At 39.2% G+C, this 15,751-nt stretch overlaps 1 protein-coding gene across 1 annotated transcript in view; it reads left to right on the forward strand.

Annotated features, from left to right (window-relative positions):
* abca12 (ATP binding cassette subfamily A member 12) overlaps positions 1–15,751 on the forward strand; it is a 95,926-nt gene that overhangs the window by 18,528 nt on the left and 61,647 nt on the right. The window contains exons 13-31 of the mRNA XM_089133079.1: positions 462–592; positions 686–816; positions 903–1,067; positions 1,166–1,374; positions 1,542–1,672; positions 2,170–2,278; positions 2,454–4,649; positions 4,807–5,481; positions 5,602–6,276; positions 6,434–7,108; positions 7,229–7,903; positions 8,311–8,985; positions 10,916–11,028; positions 11,158–11,225; positions 11,395–11,516; positions 12,949–13,079; positions 13,197–13,339; positions 14,812–14,988; positions 15,117–15,337. Coding sequence (XP_088989205.1) covers positions 462–592; positions 686–816; positions 903–1,067; positions 1,166–1,374; positions 1,542–1,672; positions 2,170–2,278; positions 2,454–4,649; positions 4,807–5,481; positions 5,602–6,276; positions 6,434–7,108; positions 7,229–7,903; positions 8,311–8,985; positions 10,916–11,028; positions 11,158–11,225; positions 11,395–11,516; positions 12,949–13,079; positions 13,197–13,339; positions 14,812–14,988; positions 15,117–15,337 — 7,422 coding nt within the window. The remainder of the gene's footprint in view (positions 1–461; positions 593–685; positions 817–902; positions 1,068–1,165; positions 1,375–1,541; positions 1,673–2,169; positions 2,279–2,453; positions 4,650–4,806; positions 5,482–5,601; positions 6,277–6,433; positions 7,109–7,228; positions 7,904–8,310; positions 8,986–10,915; positions 11,029–11,157; positions 11,226–11,394; positions 11,517–12,948; positions 13,080–13,196; positions 13,340–14,811; positions 14,989–15,116; positions 15,338–15,751) is intronic.

Consider the following 15,751-nt stretch of genomic DNA (forward strand, 5'->3'; position numbering starts at 1 on the left):
ATAGTCAGTTTTACTTTAGGATTCATTCAAGGAACAAACCATGAAAGTATATAACCGATTTTTACTTGCATATTTTTGGTTATTTTTTTGAGAATGAGAATGCCGTCTGTCAATGGTGGCATCTGCAGAACCTGGTTTGATGAAGTGAAAGGTGACTTTGTGCTTGAATAACATAGAGCACCTACATGGATCAATTGTTTTTGGCAAAAATAGATTTGAAAAACCTGATATAGTTTGGCAAGAGAAGCTGGCATGACATTAAACAAACAAACAAACAAACATGCTGTATTTGCATGTTACTGCTGGTTTAGCGAGATAAATCTACAGTATTTAAGTGTTTGTCATAAAAACATTATTGTAAAACTTTTGTTAATTTTATTCTCACTGCTTCTTCCTGCTGATTCATCTGGCATCTGAATGAAAAAAATAAATAAACCTGTTTTTAAAACCACCTCCCACAGAATCTTCGGATTAGGCAGTACAGCATTTGATTTTCTGCAAGGGATGCCAGGCTGGGAATACATTCAGACTTTTTTGATGGGTGGCCATTCATCCATGCAGGTGGCAAGAGTTGCAATGGAAGCACAGCTACGTATGTATCAGCATGTGTAGAAAATTATGATATGTGAACTATTTCCAATGCTAGCCACAGACAGTAGTTCATCTGAATTATCATGTTTCACAGAATTCATCGATGTGATCCTTGGGGATGCCAAGTATGTCCAGGAGGTCTTCCTTTCTCTAATGCAGAATGAGACATTTGCTGAGGCCTGGGTTGACCATGGCATGGACTCTATTGTGCAAACAGTAGCTAAGGTGGGTTTAAAAACATAATAATATTGTAGTTTGCTTTAAACATTTCATTTGCCAGATTGGATGTCCCCTAATTTTTTTTCATACAGGTTCTGGAAGGTCACACTAGCTGCAGAGAACTTTCTGCTCCCTGGGCTTGGATGTCAACATACAGCTCTATAGACCCTCAGTTATGGGGCACTCTAGTTTGCTCTGGGAATGACACAAGTCTTCAGCAAATACTCTCTACACCACTTTTGCCTGTAATCGAGAAGGTAAAGGGATGTGTTTTGAAGTGATTTGCAGATTGTTACTGTGTTAGTATTTGACCAAAAATGGAAATTAATGATTATTACTAAAAATGTTTCCACAGGTCCAACAGTTGGTTGGTGTAGTAAATGGAACTGTAATGTACAACGTCACACCCTCCATTCTTATGGCGGAGTGGCACAGTCTATACACAACCTCCCAGCAGTATGGCTCTGCCCTTCAGAACTTGCAAACTGAGCTTAGTGAGGAATATTTTACTGCTTGGATCCCAGGGAACATTTCAGTTGGTTTGCAACAGATTCTGTTGACCAGGTCAGTAACTTACTTATTGTTCAATATCTGCTATGTGATCAGGATATTTTTTGTTGAGAATTACATCAAATAGTGAACCAAACTATTGCAGTCCCCATAGAAACACATTTCAGGGCAATTTACTTGCAATGTTTATTTGCATTTTGATTTGATTTCTTGTGATACAGGGGTACTGATGGACTTGAGACCATAGGTTCTCTGCTAGAGAAGAGCTCTCTGTGGCCCTCCATGGAACCATATTTTCATATTGCTTATTGGATTTTGACCTACCAACCAAACGTAACGGTATCACCAAACTGTGAGTGTCAAAAAATTACAAATCTGTGATCAATCAGTATACTTGTTTCTTAATATCTGTTTATGTTGTGGAATTAGATGATTTAACATAGTTTTTGCTATTAATTTTATAATGATGAGTAATTTTTTTTACATCATTTATTAATCTAGACTGGTTTTAATTTTTTTTAGCGTTTTTTAATCATTTTTTAATCATTTTTCTTATGCTGAAGTATAATTGAATTATGTAAGTAGTTATGCTGTATAAATTCAAATTAATGTATTTCGAATAAACATAAAATATCATTAAACAATAGTATATTTATAAGTTAAAATTTGTTGCCAGTTTTATTGATATGACTTAAATATAATTTTGACTGAAAAGTGTTATAAATTCCAATTATCATATAACTTATCAACATTGTGAAATTCTTGAAGTTATTGCTTGATTGTACTTTTATTTATTTTAAAATTACAATTAATATACAAAACAAATGAATTATATGCACCTTTTTGCAGGCTCTTCATTTCCCTTCACCTGTCAGACTGGCTTTACATGGGAATCATCTGTTCCACTGATTCAGTCTTTGATATCTCAATTGATTTATAAACCTGACAGCCTGCTAAGGTAGTGATGGTTTACTGCAAAATATTTATTGATATGAAAGCAATATTTACCTCCTGCACTACTATGTGTTGTCATGATATTCAAAATATATTAAACTGCTTAAGAAGACCTGTATGTATATTTTGTTATAAACTAATTTCCCCTGTAATACAGACATTTTTTATTCTGATTTTAGACCTCTCCAGGGAACAGTGGCTTTCCTCCAAAACAGCTACATGGCATTTTTGAAACAAGTCCTTCTAAACAACATACCTAGTCAACTGCTTGGTAGTGACATTTCACTACAAGACTTGTTGCTGAACCTCATTAATACAGTTGAAAAGGAAATCCAGCTCCTCTCCAACATTCAGTCCACACAGCAGTTTGACACTCAACTTTCACTCGATCTGTTAAATGACATCATGGCGGCTCTTGGACTGGGGCAGATAGAAAACTTCTTGTCAGGAGGATCCCAAACAACCAGCCTACACCCAGTGATCATGGACGTTCTACAGTTCTTGAACAATGGGTCCATGCAGATGCTAAACACCGAGGAGGGTTTTGCAGTTCTTCACACAATTTTGAGCCAACTTGGAGCCATTTTGCCTCCAGAGCAGCAGTATCAGTTAGAAGCAGGGTTAAATAAGACTTATGTCCTCATTCGAGATCTGGAGATCTGTTCGGCTCTTGGCCAGGACTGTGTCGCTGATGTCCAGAATGTATTTGATTTTCTTGGTGCAATGCTTGCATTTGGAAATAATATCACCGTCCAAATAACACCTCTTGGGGGAAACATGACTCTCCCTGTTGTAGTTGATGTGCTCACTCTGTTCCTGCCATGGAACATGTCCCAGCAAGCAGAAGCCTCTATGGAAACTGTGAGGAAGGTTCAACATCTTCTCGAGCAGGCTTATGCAACTCCTGTTTTCAACATCAGTCAAGGACTACAAGCCTCCAATCTCACCATTTTTGAATTAGCACAAATAAATTCTACAATTCATTACATAAGGTCAGCGTCCATACTGCAAACTCTGAATATGGCCGTTCAAATCCCACAATGCCTGAACACTCAAACCACACAATCTGCACAATGGCATCCTGCCAGTGGAGAAGCCAAATGTGTCCTTCAGCTCATTCAGAGTGCATCTGGTTTAATTGAAATAATACCTGTAGCAGAGAACGCTCAAATGAGTCTTAAAGATCTGCTTAACATCACTGTGGTAGAGTATCAGAAACTAAGTAGCATGTCTAGTTCCGGATCTGACCCACTTGCATTGACAGAAGAGGTGCTGATAGCAACACTTGCAGCCATCAGACAGAACCTTCAGGGTCTCGGTGTAGAGAACATCAATAATATTACAAGTGATTTAAACATTCTGGAAGACCTCTTGAAAACGGTAATCAGAGAACAATATCCATACCACACCATTAACTCAACATTGATGGCGCAGGGGCAGTATGCACAGAAGATGTATGTGGATATCACACTGTGGTATCTTAACAAGCTTGGAAATGCCACCAGTGGCAGTATGTTTGCAGAGATTCTCAATCATCTGAAACGCATGACAGAAATGCAAGTGGCACTTATCAATGCAGAGGCAGATCAGGTGACGCTGGTGATGAATCAGATCCAGAACTTGACCCATGTGCAGCTTCCTCTGGAAGGTAAAGATCTTGTACAAGTTGCCAATACAATTATGATTATGTTGCAAGGTGAGCTGGGACTGATTAAAAGAAACCTTGAGATTCAAGAGGCATTCTACAATTCTCTTGGCTTCCCAATAAACATTAGAATTCCTGCTGATATTGAAGCTCAGATCATGACCTATCTCAGTGTGACAAGGGAATGGGTCACCAACCAACAAGTGACAACGGCACTTGCAGGAATTTTCCAATGGGAAATGACCTCTGTAGATATGACAACACCTGGGACGGATCTTGAGAAGCTCCTCCAAGCCATGATTCCCCTACTCCCCCCTAAAGAGAGAGAGTATCTTGCTGTTGTTGACAAGGTCTCTCAGGCAGTAAATTACGCTCTACAGGTGGCTAGCACTGATGGTGGTATGCAAAATGAAAACTTTACCGAAGCCGTCATCAGTGCTGTGAAAGTGGTTCTGGAGAGCATGTATAATGAGACTGAAGCTCTACCTCAGGGGGTGGTTGAAAATGTTCTTAGTGCTTTTAACGGTGCCCTTCAGCTGATCTTGAAGACCAATATGAGCTATGCTCAAGCTAGGAACCTCACAGAGGAGACTGTCCAGAGGGTGGATGGACTGATTAATGCACTTTTGCCAGCAGAGGCAGCAGAGGCGTTGGTTCCCATCACAAAAAGCATTCTAACCTATTTAAAGACCATTTCCCAACCCAGTGGACCTGACAAATGGAATGAAGTGTAAGTGCAAAACTATATCTCTCCCAAATTATTGTTTATTTCTTATTTTCTTATATATTTGTTCCATATTAAGTGTCTCTCTTTTTGGATTGACTGTACAGTATATGTCTAAAGAGGTAGATTCCATAACAGTCTTGATGATTTTCATTTTTTTCAGCATTATCAATTTGATGAAAGAATTTCAGAATTTCTTCCCATCGAACAACACAGCTCAGCCTATCGTATCCATGTTGATGAAGATCTCAGAATTCATTCTCAGCTCAAATGAAGGCAACTTGACAAAGGACTGGATCATTAACCAACAACTGACAACTGCACTTGCCAGAATCTTCCTGGGGAATGTTAGTACTGTAGATCTCGCAACAACTGGGGTGAATCTTGACCAGCTTTTGCAAGCCATTGCCCCCCTACTCTCCCCGGAGGAAAGAGCTTTCCTTTCTGTCTCCGAACGGTTGTCTCAGACGCTAACCTATGCTCTGCAGGTGGCTAGCACTGAAGGTGGTCTCCAAAGTGAAAACTTCACAGAAGCAGTCATCAGTGCTGTGAAAGTGGTTCTGGATAGTCTGTCTAATGAGACTGAAGCTCTATCTCAGGATGTGGTTGATAAAATTCTGGGGGCTTTCAATAACTCACTTCAGCTGAGTCTGAACCCCAATATGAGCTATGCTCAACTTGGCAACCTCACACAGGAAACTCTCCAGATGGTAGAAGGAGTGATTCATGCCCTTTCACCGGCAGAAGCGGCTGAGGTGTTGGTTCCAATAAAAAACATCATTTTGAACTATCTAAAAAACGTCTCCCAACCTGCTGGATTTGATCAATGGAATGAACTGTAAGCATAGAGACTCTTTCTTTCTCTCTGTTTACTCTCACTTTCTAATTACATTTCTATATTATGTACCTATATGTATATTTGGAGAAAAGATGACAGTTTACTGATTTTCTTTTTCAGCATTATAAACGTGATGACAGAACTTCAGAATTCCCTGCCATCTAACAACACAGCTCAGCCCATCATATCAATGATTATACAAGTCACAGAAAACCTTCTGAGCCCAAATGAAGGCAACATGACAAATGACTGGATCATTAACCAGCATCTGACAATGGCACTTGAGGCAATCTTCCAGGGGAATGTTAGTTCTGTAGATCTTGCGGCAACCGGTATAGATCTTGACCAGCTTCTGCAAGCCATGGCCCCATTACTCTACCCTGTGGACAAAATCTTCATTTCAATTGCTGAACAGGTCTCCCAGAAAGTAAACTATGCTCTACAGGTGGCTAGCACTGAAGGTGGTCTCCAAAGTGAAAACTTCACTGAAGCCGTCATCAGTGCTGTGAGATTGGTTCTGGAGAGTATTTCTAATGAGACTGAAGCTCTACCTCAGGATGTGGTTGACAATATTCTTGGTGGTCTTAATGGTTTACTTCAACTGACCCTGAACCCCAATATGAACTACAATCAATCTACCAGCCTCACACAAGAGACTGTCCAGATGCTAGAGGGAGCTATTCATGCCCTTTTGCCAGAGGAGGCAGCTGAAGTGTTGGTTCCCATCACAAGTAGCATTTTAACCTACCTGAAGACCATTTCCCAACCCAGTGGACCTGACAAATGGAATGAAGTGTAAGTGCAAAACTATATCTCTCCCAAATTATTGTTTATTTCTTATTTTCTTATATATTTGTTCCATATGAAGTGTCTCTCTTTTTGGATTGACTGTACAGTATATGTCTAAAGAGGTAGATTCCATAACAGTCTTGATGATTTTCATTTTTTTCAGCATTATCAATTTGATGAAAGAATTTCAGAATTTCTTCCCATCGAACAACACAGCTCAGCCTATCGTATCCATGTTGTTGAAGATCTCAGAATTCATTCTAAGCTCAAATGAAGGCAACTTGACAAAGGACTGGATCATTAACCAACAACTGACAACTGCACTTGCCAGAATCTTCCTGGGGAATGTTAGTACTGTAGATCTCGCAACAACTGGGGTGAATCTTGACCAGCTTTTGCAAGCCATTGCCCCCCTACTCTCCCCGGAGGAAAGAGCTTTCCTTTCTGTCTCCGAACGGTTGTCGCAGACGCTAACCCATGCTCTGCAGGTGGGTAGCACTGATGGTGGTCTCCAAAGTGAAAACTTCACAGAAGCAGTCATCAGTGCTGTGAAAGTGGTTCTGGATAGTCTGTCTAATGAGACTGAAGCTCTATCTCAGGATGTGGTTGATCAAATTCTGGGGGCTTTCAATAACTCACTTCAGCTGAGTCTGAACCCCAATATGAGCAATGCTCAACTTGGCAACCTCACACAGGAAACTCTCCAGATGGTAGAAGGAGCGATTCATGCCCTTTCACCGGCAGAAGCGGCCGAGGTGTTGGTTCCAATAAAAAACATCATTTTGAACTATCTAAAAAACGTCTCCCAACCTGCTGGATTTGATCAATGGAATGAACTGTAAGCATAGTGATTATTTCTTTCTCTCTGTTTACTCTTACTTTCTAATTACATTTCTATATTATGTACCTATATGTATATTTGGAGAAAAGATGACAGTTTACTGATTTTCTTTTTCAGCATTATAAACGTGATGACAGAACTTCAGAATTCCCTGCCATCTAACAACACAGCTCAGCCCATCATATCAATGATTATACAAATCACAGAAAACCTTCTGAGCCCAAATGAAGGCAACATGACAAATGACTGGATCATTAACCAGCAACTGACAATGACACTTGAGGCAGTCTTCCAAGGCAATGTTAGTTCTGTAGATCTTGCGGCAACCGGTATAGATCTTGACCAGCTTCTGCAAGCCATGGCCCCATTACTCTACCCTGTGGACAAAATCTTCATTTCAATTGCTGAACAGGTGTCCCAGAAAGTAAACTATGCTCTACAGGTGGCTAGCACTGAAGGTGGTCTCCAAAGTGAAAACTTCACTGAAGCCGTCATCAGTGCTGTGAGAGTGGTTCTGGAGAGTATTTCTAATGAGACTGAAGCTCTACCTCAGGATGTGGTTGACAATATTCTTGGTGCTCTTAATGGTCTACTTCAACTGACCCTGAACCCCAATATGAACTACAATCAATCTACCAGCCTCACACAAGAGACTGTCCAGATGCTAGAGGGAGCTATTCATGCCCTTTTGCCAGAGGAGGCAGCTGAAGTGTTGGTTCCCATCACAAGTAGCATTTTAACCTATCTAAAGACCATTTCCCAACCCAGTGGACCTGACAAATGGAATGAAGTGTAAGTGCAGACAATATATTTCTTCCAAATCATTCTGGCTATCTCTGTCTTTCAATATGTGTAAAAGGGTGTACTGACACAAGGCTATCTGAACTTTGCTGGAGCACGTTTGACCTCCAAAATCTGGTTCGTTTGACTAGTATGATCCCTCCTTACTTTAACTGGACGTGTAGTGTGATCGCTAACTGTGTGGTAGCACGGAACAGCTACTACTTTTGTGTGCAATACTGTCATCATCATAACTACAATAAACATCTTCTATTACTACTTGGATAGTACCCTCAAGGATATTTAGGTTTATATCAGGTCTAGTTCTGACCATGAATTATAGAACATGAATAATAAATGCAACAAATCTGTTATGAAAGAGTCATGAGAAACTTGACAATGTTCATTTTCTATTTCAGAGTTATAAATGTCTTGAAAGAACTTCAGGTTTTCTGGCCATCAAACAACACAGCTCAGCCCATCATATCTATGTTGCGAAACCTCACAGAATTTGTTCTGAGCTCAAATGGAGGCAACTTGACAAAGGAGTGGATACTTACCCAACAATTAACAATGGCACTTTCCGGAATATTCCAGGGGAACGTTAGCACTGTAGATCTCACAACAACTGGGAATGATCTTAATCAGCTTTTGGAAGTACTGACACCATTGCTCTCTCCTGAGGACAGAGCCTTCATCTCTGTCACTGGACAAGTATCTCAGACACTAACCTACGCTCTACAGGTGGCTAGCACTGAAGGTGGTCTCCAAAGTAAAAACTTCACAGAAGCCATCATCAGTTCTGTGAGAGTGTTTCTGGAAAGTATTTATAATGAGACTGAAGCTCTACCTCAGCATGTGGTCGACAGTATTCTTGGTGCAATTCATGGTTCACTTCAGCTGATCCTGAACCCTAACATGGACTACGGTAAAGCTAACAACCTCACTCAGGAGACTATCCAGATGGTAGAAGGGGCACTCCATGCCCTGTTGCCAGCAGAGGTGGTTGAGGTGTTGGTTCCCATGAAAAACAGCTTTATAACCTATTTGCAAACTAGCTCCCAATCTGCTGGACCTGACAAATGGAATGAAGTGTAAGTGTAGATTGTATTACTTCCAAAGGATTGTGTCTATGTATCTTTTTCATTTTTTCCCCCCTAAAATATGTACAGAGCAGTGATTCTCAGCCTTTGTATCTCAAAGGCTCTTTGACTAGCTACAAATTGAATGAAGTATAAATGTAGAGAATGTATCTTTATAAGGGTGATCTGTTGATATACAGTGGGGCCAAAAATATTTAGTAAGCCACTGATTGTGCAAGTTCTCCTACTTAGAATAATGAGTCTGTAATTTTCATCATAGATACACTTCAACCATGAGAGACAAAATGAGAAAAAACAAATCCAGGAAATCACATTGTAGGATTTTTAAAGAATTTATTTGTAAATTATGGTGGAAAATAAGTATTTGGTCACTCACAAACTAGCAAGATTTACGACTCTCACAGACCTGTAACTACTTCTTTAAGAAGCTCTTCTGTCCTCCACTTGTTACCTGTATTACTGGCACCTGTTTGAACCAGTTATCTGTATAAAAGACACCTGACCACAACCTCAAACAGTCACACTACAAACTTACTTAACCATGGTCAAGACCCTTAAGTAGCCATAAGTTACACACTACACCTAGAGGGACTCAAATCCTGCAGTACCAGGCGTGTCCCCCTGCTTAAGCCAGTTCTTGTCCAGGCCCGTCTGAAGTTTGCCAGAGAGCATATGGATGATCCAGAAGAGGATTGGGAGAATAACATGTGGTCAGATGAAACCAAAATATAACTTTTTGGTAAAAACTCAACTCTTGTGTTTGGAGGAATCGTGTTTGGAGGAAGAAGAATGCAGAGTTGCATCCCAAAAACACCATACCTGAAGCATGGGGTAGGAAACATTTACAAAGGGGACAGGAAAACTGATCCGCATTGAGGGAAGAATGAACAGGGCCATGAGAGATTTTAAGCCAAAACCTCCTTCCATCAGTAAGAGCCTTGAAGATGCAACATGACTGGATCTTCCAGCATGACAATGATCCCAAACACACCGTCCGGGCAACGAAGGAATGGTTCCGTAAAAAGCATTTCAAGGTCCTGGAGTGGCCTAGCCAGTCTCCAGACCTCAACCCCATAGAAAATTTGTAGAGGGAGTTGAAAGTCCATTATTGACCAAATACCGTAAAAAGTCTGTATAATCAGCACAGTCTCATCCCAAGACGTCATATAACTGACGTCTTGGGACGTCTTTTGACCATACGTCAACATCCGCCTTTTTAGGGTACCCTTAAACGTCGGTTAGATGACGTTATCGGATCCTAATCCTAACCCAGACCTAAACCTACCCCTAAACCTAACCGACGTTAAAGGTAAAGCGTCAGTTGTATTACGGTCCGGGATCATCATCTAACCCACGTTTAAGGGTACCCTAAAAAGGCAGATGTTGACGTATGGTCAAAAGACGTCCCAAGACGTCAGTTATATGACGTCTTGGGGTGAGACTGTGTTAGTATAATGAAAGTCCGTATATTGACCAAATACTTATTTTCCTCCATAATTTACAAAAAAAAAAAAAAAAAAAAAAAGTGATTTCCTGGATTTTTTTTGTCTCTCATATTTAAAGTGTACCTATGATGAAAGTTACAGACCTCTCTCATCATTCTAAGTAGGAGAACTTGCACAATCAGTAGCTGACTAAATACTTTTTGGCCCCACTGTATATAGTAGATAGGGAAAAACTTAGTTTTGGGCCATTAAGATTTTTTAAAATTAATAAATACAGCTATTTTAAATTTTAATATTGTTTCACAATATTCGTGTTTGACTGTATTTTTTTTATCAAATAATGCAGCCTTGGTGAGCACGAGAGACTTATTTACTTATGACTTACCGACCCTAAACCCTGTAGTGTATATGCAGTACATGTATTTGTGTATGCATGTATCATGTAAGTTAGTGATCTTTTTCTTTCTCATTTTCAGCATTGTAAATGTGATGAGAGAGCTTCAGAAGTCTCTGCCATCTAACAACACAGCTCAGCCCATCATATCTGGATTTCTTAAGGTCACAGAGTATTTTCTAAACTCAAATGAAGGCAAGTTTACTGTGGTGTTTGTTCGAATTCATTGGATGATAATTACTGTGGGCATCATTCTTTTTTTTATTTAATAAAGTTGTCATAGATATATGTACCATATTATATGTACCATATTATTTTTCTCAGGATATACAAACATGTGGGACAACTTAGGAAACTTCAGTCTTGGCAGCCTAAATGAAATAACAGAACAGGTAAATTGCTTTTATTTCTCGAAGGCCTGTTATTGAAATCTCCTTCAGGACAAACAGATCTTCTGACATAAATATATCACCATATTGTGATGTGAGGATTTATTGCATAAATAAAAACATGTCAATTTATACTCATTTTAAACTTTTAACTTGATTTGTGATGCCACAGCTTGCCATCTTTCTGGGCTCTGTGTCACCATTCATGAATGAGTCTGCCCAGACTGCCACAGAATCTGTAGCCGTTCTAGTCCAGATCCTCTCCGGGAGTGCTGACCAGCTGACCTTTGACAAGTAAGGCTTGACTTTCAGTCAAAAGCTTAATTTACATCGAAGTCAAGAGAATCTTGAGTTTCTCTCAGAACATTGACCATGTTTGAAATGATCACAGATCATGGTTTTGGCTGTGACTAATGAGTTTGTTTCTCACACTGAAGATCTGATAGCTTTTGTTTTCTTTGGATTTGGTCATTTTTTTTTACATATTCTGATCTTTGATGATCTTATAATCAAGTGGTTGTGGGTTTCCTACTCTTAAACAGTGTTGTGCAAGTTACTTCCAAACTGTAATACATTAGGTATTACTTGTTACTGTTATTTAAAAGTAATTCATTACCTTACAATATTACTGTCCCAGAATTGTAATGCGTTACATTACTCATGTATTACTTTTTAGTTACTTTCACCAAAATAACTAAGTAGAACTTAACTTTTGGGCTGTAATGATATGCAATATGAAACCGAAATCGCGATTCGCCACACGACTCAGATCCACGAACCTACAGAATCGCGACACACCTCTTCCAACTCCAGCGTTATTCTCCTTACCGTCCATATCCAATGCTGCCTTATCTTTAAATTAGGCTATTAGTATTATTTGAAGTTAACATTATAAAATACGTAGACCTACACCACAAAACTAGTTGAGGATAAATTATTTAAAATTGGGGAAGTCCAGCATTATGGACATGACATTTGCAGTCAAAACTTGAAATAAAAATTCTCAGAAAATACATGTATTGAAACATATATAGGCTACTTCCTTAAAGGACTCCAGACATTAGACAAATATCAGTCTATGTTTTATTTTTAATATTAGGGAAAAGACACACATTCATGCGTGACAAAAAATAGGAGGCAAAATATATTTTTTGTAATTCTGTTAATTACACTGTGCAAATCGGATGAGGAAGGGTTGGCTCTCCAGTCTCCATAGAACTTAAAATATTCATTTTATTTTAGTTTTCGTGTTCGCATTTATGAGGAAAAAACAACGTTACAGACACGACCGCTCTTTCACACTATGTGTCTGTTGCCTTTAAGAAGTAAAAGCAGACAATACACTGTAATACAACTGTAATACAAGCCTCACTGAACATGTAACGAGTAAAATATTACTGAAAATTGATTAGTAATGCCTTACACTACTGCGTTACAGCAAAAAGTAATATGTTACTGTAATGTATTACTTTTGTAATGCGTTACTCCCAACACTGCTCTTAAATGATAACAAATGATGAAAGGGGACGCAGAAATATCAGACGTAAATAGACCGTTTACAGAAGGCAATAATACACTGCATGAAAGATAATTTTCAAAAAAGCATAATATGTCACTTTAATATATTAAAAAGGACACATTCATTTATGGATTTGGCCGGAATCAAACCAATATGTATGAAATGTCTCAGCTTTTGAATGGTAATCCGACTGTGTTTGTTAAACAGGTTGGAGAAGATGCTGGCTGCTCTGTTTTCAACCTTCAGAGATACTCCCATGTGGGATTCGTTGCCGTCTATAGTGTCCACAATTCAAGAAGCCATTGTCAACAGTACTCACAACATTCAGGCACAAACAGGTGAGAAAAACATGCCTACAGTTGAATACAGCTGCAAAAGAGTTGCAGGGTATGTTTCTAGATTCTTCCAGACATCAACGGTATGCATCTATAATGCAAGTGCTTTCTTTTCCACAGAGCTCTTCCATGTTCTCCAGCAGCCATTGTCCAGCCTTTTAACAGATATTTTCCATGCTATGAACACCAGCAGTTTTACAGCTCAGTCTTTTGTTAGTGGATTGCCACAGGCCATTGTGTTGACTGCAGAAGCTGCTCTACAGGTTAGAACAACATTCATATCTACTGATGTAACGCACTGTTAATACAATTATACAATACATTCATAAAGTGGTAAAGAATGTAACGCATGTTTTCAGCATATAATAGAGGGTTGGTGAACTGGCTTTCAATGCAAGCTTGGTGAATAATGATTGACCTTATCATTCATGACACATACTGTATCAGTAACAAAGTACTGTGTTATCAGATACCTATAATGTGTTTGTTGTGGGTCCAGCTGAAAAAAGTCCTTACTGACAGTAGAAAGAAAAGAATGGCATAGTGTGAAATAAGGTCGTGTCCCACTAGCCTATTCAAATGACTTGATTTTGATCCATTTGAAATTTTGGCCAAGTGAGAGAAATGGCTCCCTATATGCCAAATAAAGAAAACACAACAAAAGAGGATTTGAAAGGTTGGCTTAGAGGGCTAACCGGTTAAAATCTCTTTTTATTAGTAAGAACACTACATCACAGTAATGTGCTATGTTTTTGATCAGGCGTTAAGGGGATAAGATCTTAAGAGCTTGGCATTATTTGTTAATTAGCTTGTTGTGTGTTCCCAAACCAACCCGGTCTCATCCCAAATCGTCATATAACTGACGTTTTGGGACGTCTTTTGACCATACGTCAATATTCGCCTTTTTAGGGCCCCCTTAAACGTCGGTAGATGAGGTTATGGGATCCTAACTCTACCCCATACCTAAACTTAACCCTAAACCTAACCCGTCACCTAACTGACGTTAAAGGTAAAGCGTCAGTTGTATGACGGCCCGGGATCGCCATCTACCGACGTTTAAGGGGGCCCTAAAAAGGCGGATATTGACGTATGGTCAAAATACGTCCCAAAACGTCAGTTATATGACGATTTGGGATGAGACTGTGTTACCCAAACAGCTATAGGCACAATTAAGTAATTTTCTTTAGAAATGAATACAGCAATATTGGCCCAAAAGGCCCATTCAGTGGGCCAAGAAGTGAATTAATCACAGATAAACAGCTAGCATACATTAGCTAGCGTACGTTAGATGCTGCTTTTCATCCCTAGAGTGAAATTGGTTTACTTGGACAAAAGATGCTCAAATCCTGGCAGGAGTCTTCTACTTTTACTTTTGTGTCATATATTGTATAATTATTTGCTCTACTTCCTTCTGCTTTGTCTATGAGAGTATCAAGTCACTTGAATTCATTAGGCATAAAACAAGATCAACCCCTCCCCTTCCCTTGGGCCCAACATATGAACCATGGTCAAAACCTTTTGTCTTCCTGACAAACTGAGAAATGTGTTTATGCGTTTATTTATTTGTCTGGTATGTTGTCTTATTTTGTTTAAAATGTGACAAGTCCCTGAAGAATAAGATATAAATCATATACCATTTGTTTTACATTTATCTGTGTATACTGTAGTTTTTCTTGCTTTTACAAGCTGTCCGCCTTCTTTGATAATTATTTTATTTTCATTGCTTACCCCTCAGGCTGGTTCGGGGGGTCAGAGCCTGAACTGCAGCTATGTAGAGAAGATATGGCAGGATGTCCAAGTTGTGACTGGAATAAGAGAAGACCATGTCTCTTTGTGGTGTAACATCAGCCTACTGCCAGTCATAGCAGCCTTCAATAAACCAGGAGATGCAACTCCAGCTTTCAATATGACGGTGAGACAATTTACAGTTTTTCTGGTAGTAGTTTTTTTGCTCTCAAATGCAACTGTCATATGTCAACACTAGATGGTGGTGTGCACTAAAGATTGATTTAGACTTTGTCCCTTTATGTTTCTAAACAGGGAATGGAGATGAACCCTCTTTGGTTAAACGTCACTGCAGAAATGATGGCCGGGTCACTGGAGAATTTCTACGGGGCGATCCTGAACAATACCTTTGCTAGCATTCAACTAACTGAAGTCCTGTTGTATTACACATCAATGATATCCAACCTCTCAGTATCAGAATTAACTAACCAGGCAAACTGGAATGCCCAGCTCTTGCAGATGCAGCTGAACCAAAGGTATTAATGTTTTTTACAGGAACATACTGTATATTCTCACCGTGATACATGACCTGAGTCATATTAAATGACAGAAAACAATTGGCAGTCTTATAACAGAGAAAGATCTTTTCCAAAGATACACACTCTGTGCTTCAATGTGACTTGAGCTTTTCACCATTATGTTTCAAGCTGTATAGCTTGAATAAATTGCAGACAACAAAAGTATGCAGCAATTCCACACAAACCCATTATACCTCGACATTATCATAAGCCCGATTATATTACCGAAATACCTCCTCAAATTTGCAATGAGATTTGCTGTTATTACCCATAAGGACCAGGGGTTAGAATCATGCAAACAAACTAAGTAAGAGTAATTAAATCTGCATTAAGGTTGATTTATTCAGTTTGACTCCTTTGCTTGCAAACAGG

This window comes from Pimephales promelas, chromosome 7 (genome assembly GCF_988280905.1).
Source record: "Pimephales promelas chromosome 7, fPimPro1.hap1.1, whole genome shotgun sequence".
Taxonomy (NCBI): Eukaryota; Metazoa; Chordata; class Actinopteri; order Cypriniformes; family Leuciscidae; genus Pimephales; species Pimephales promelas.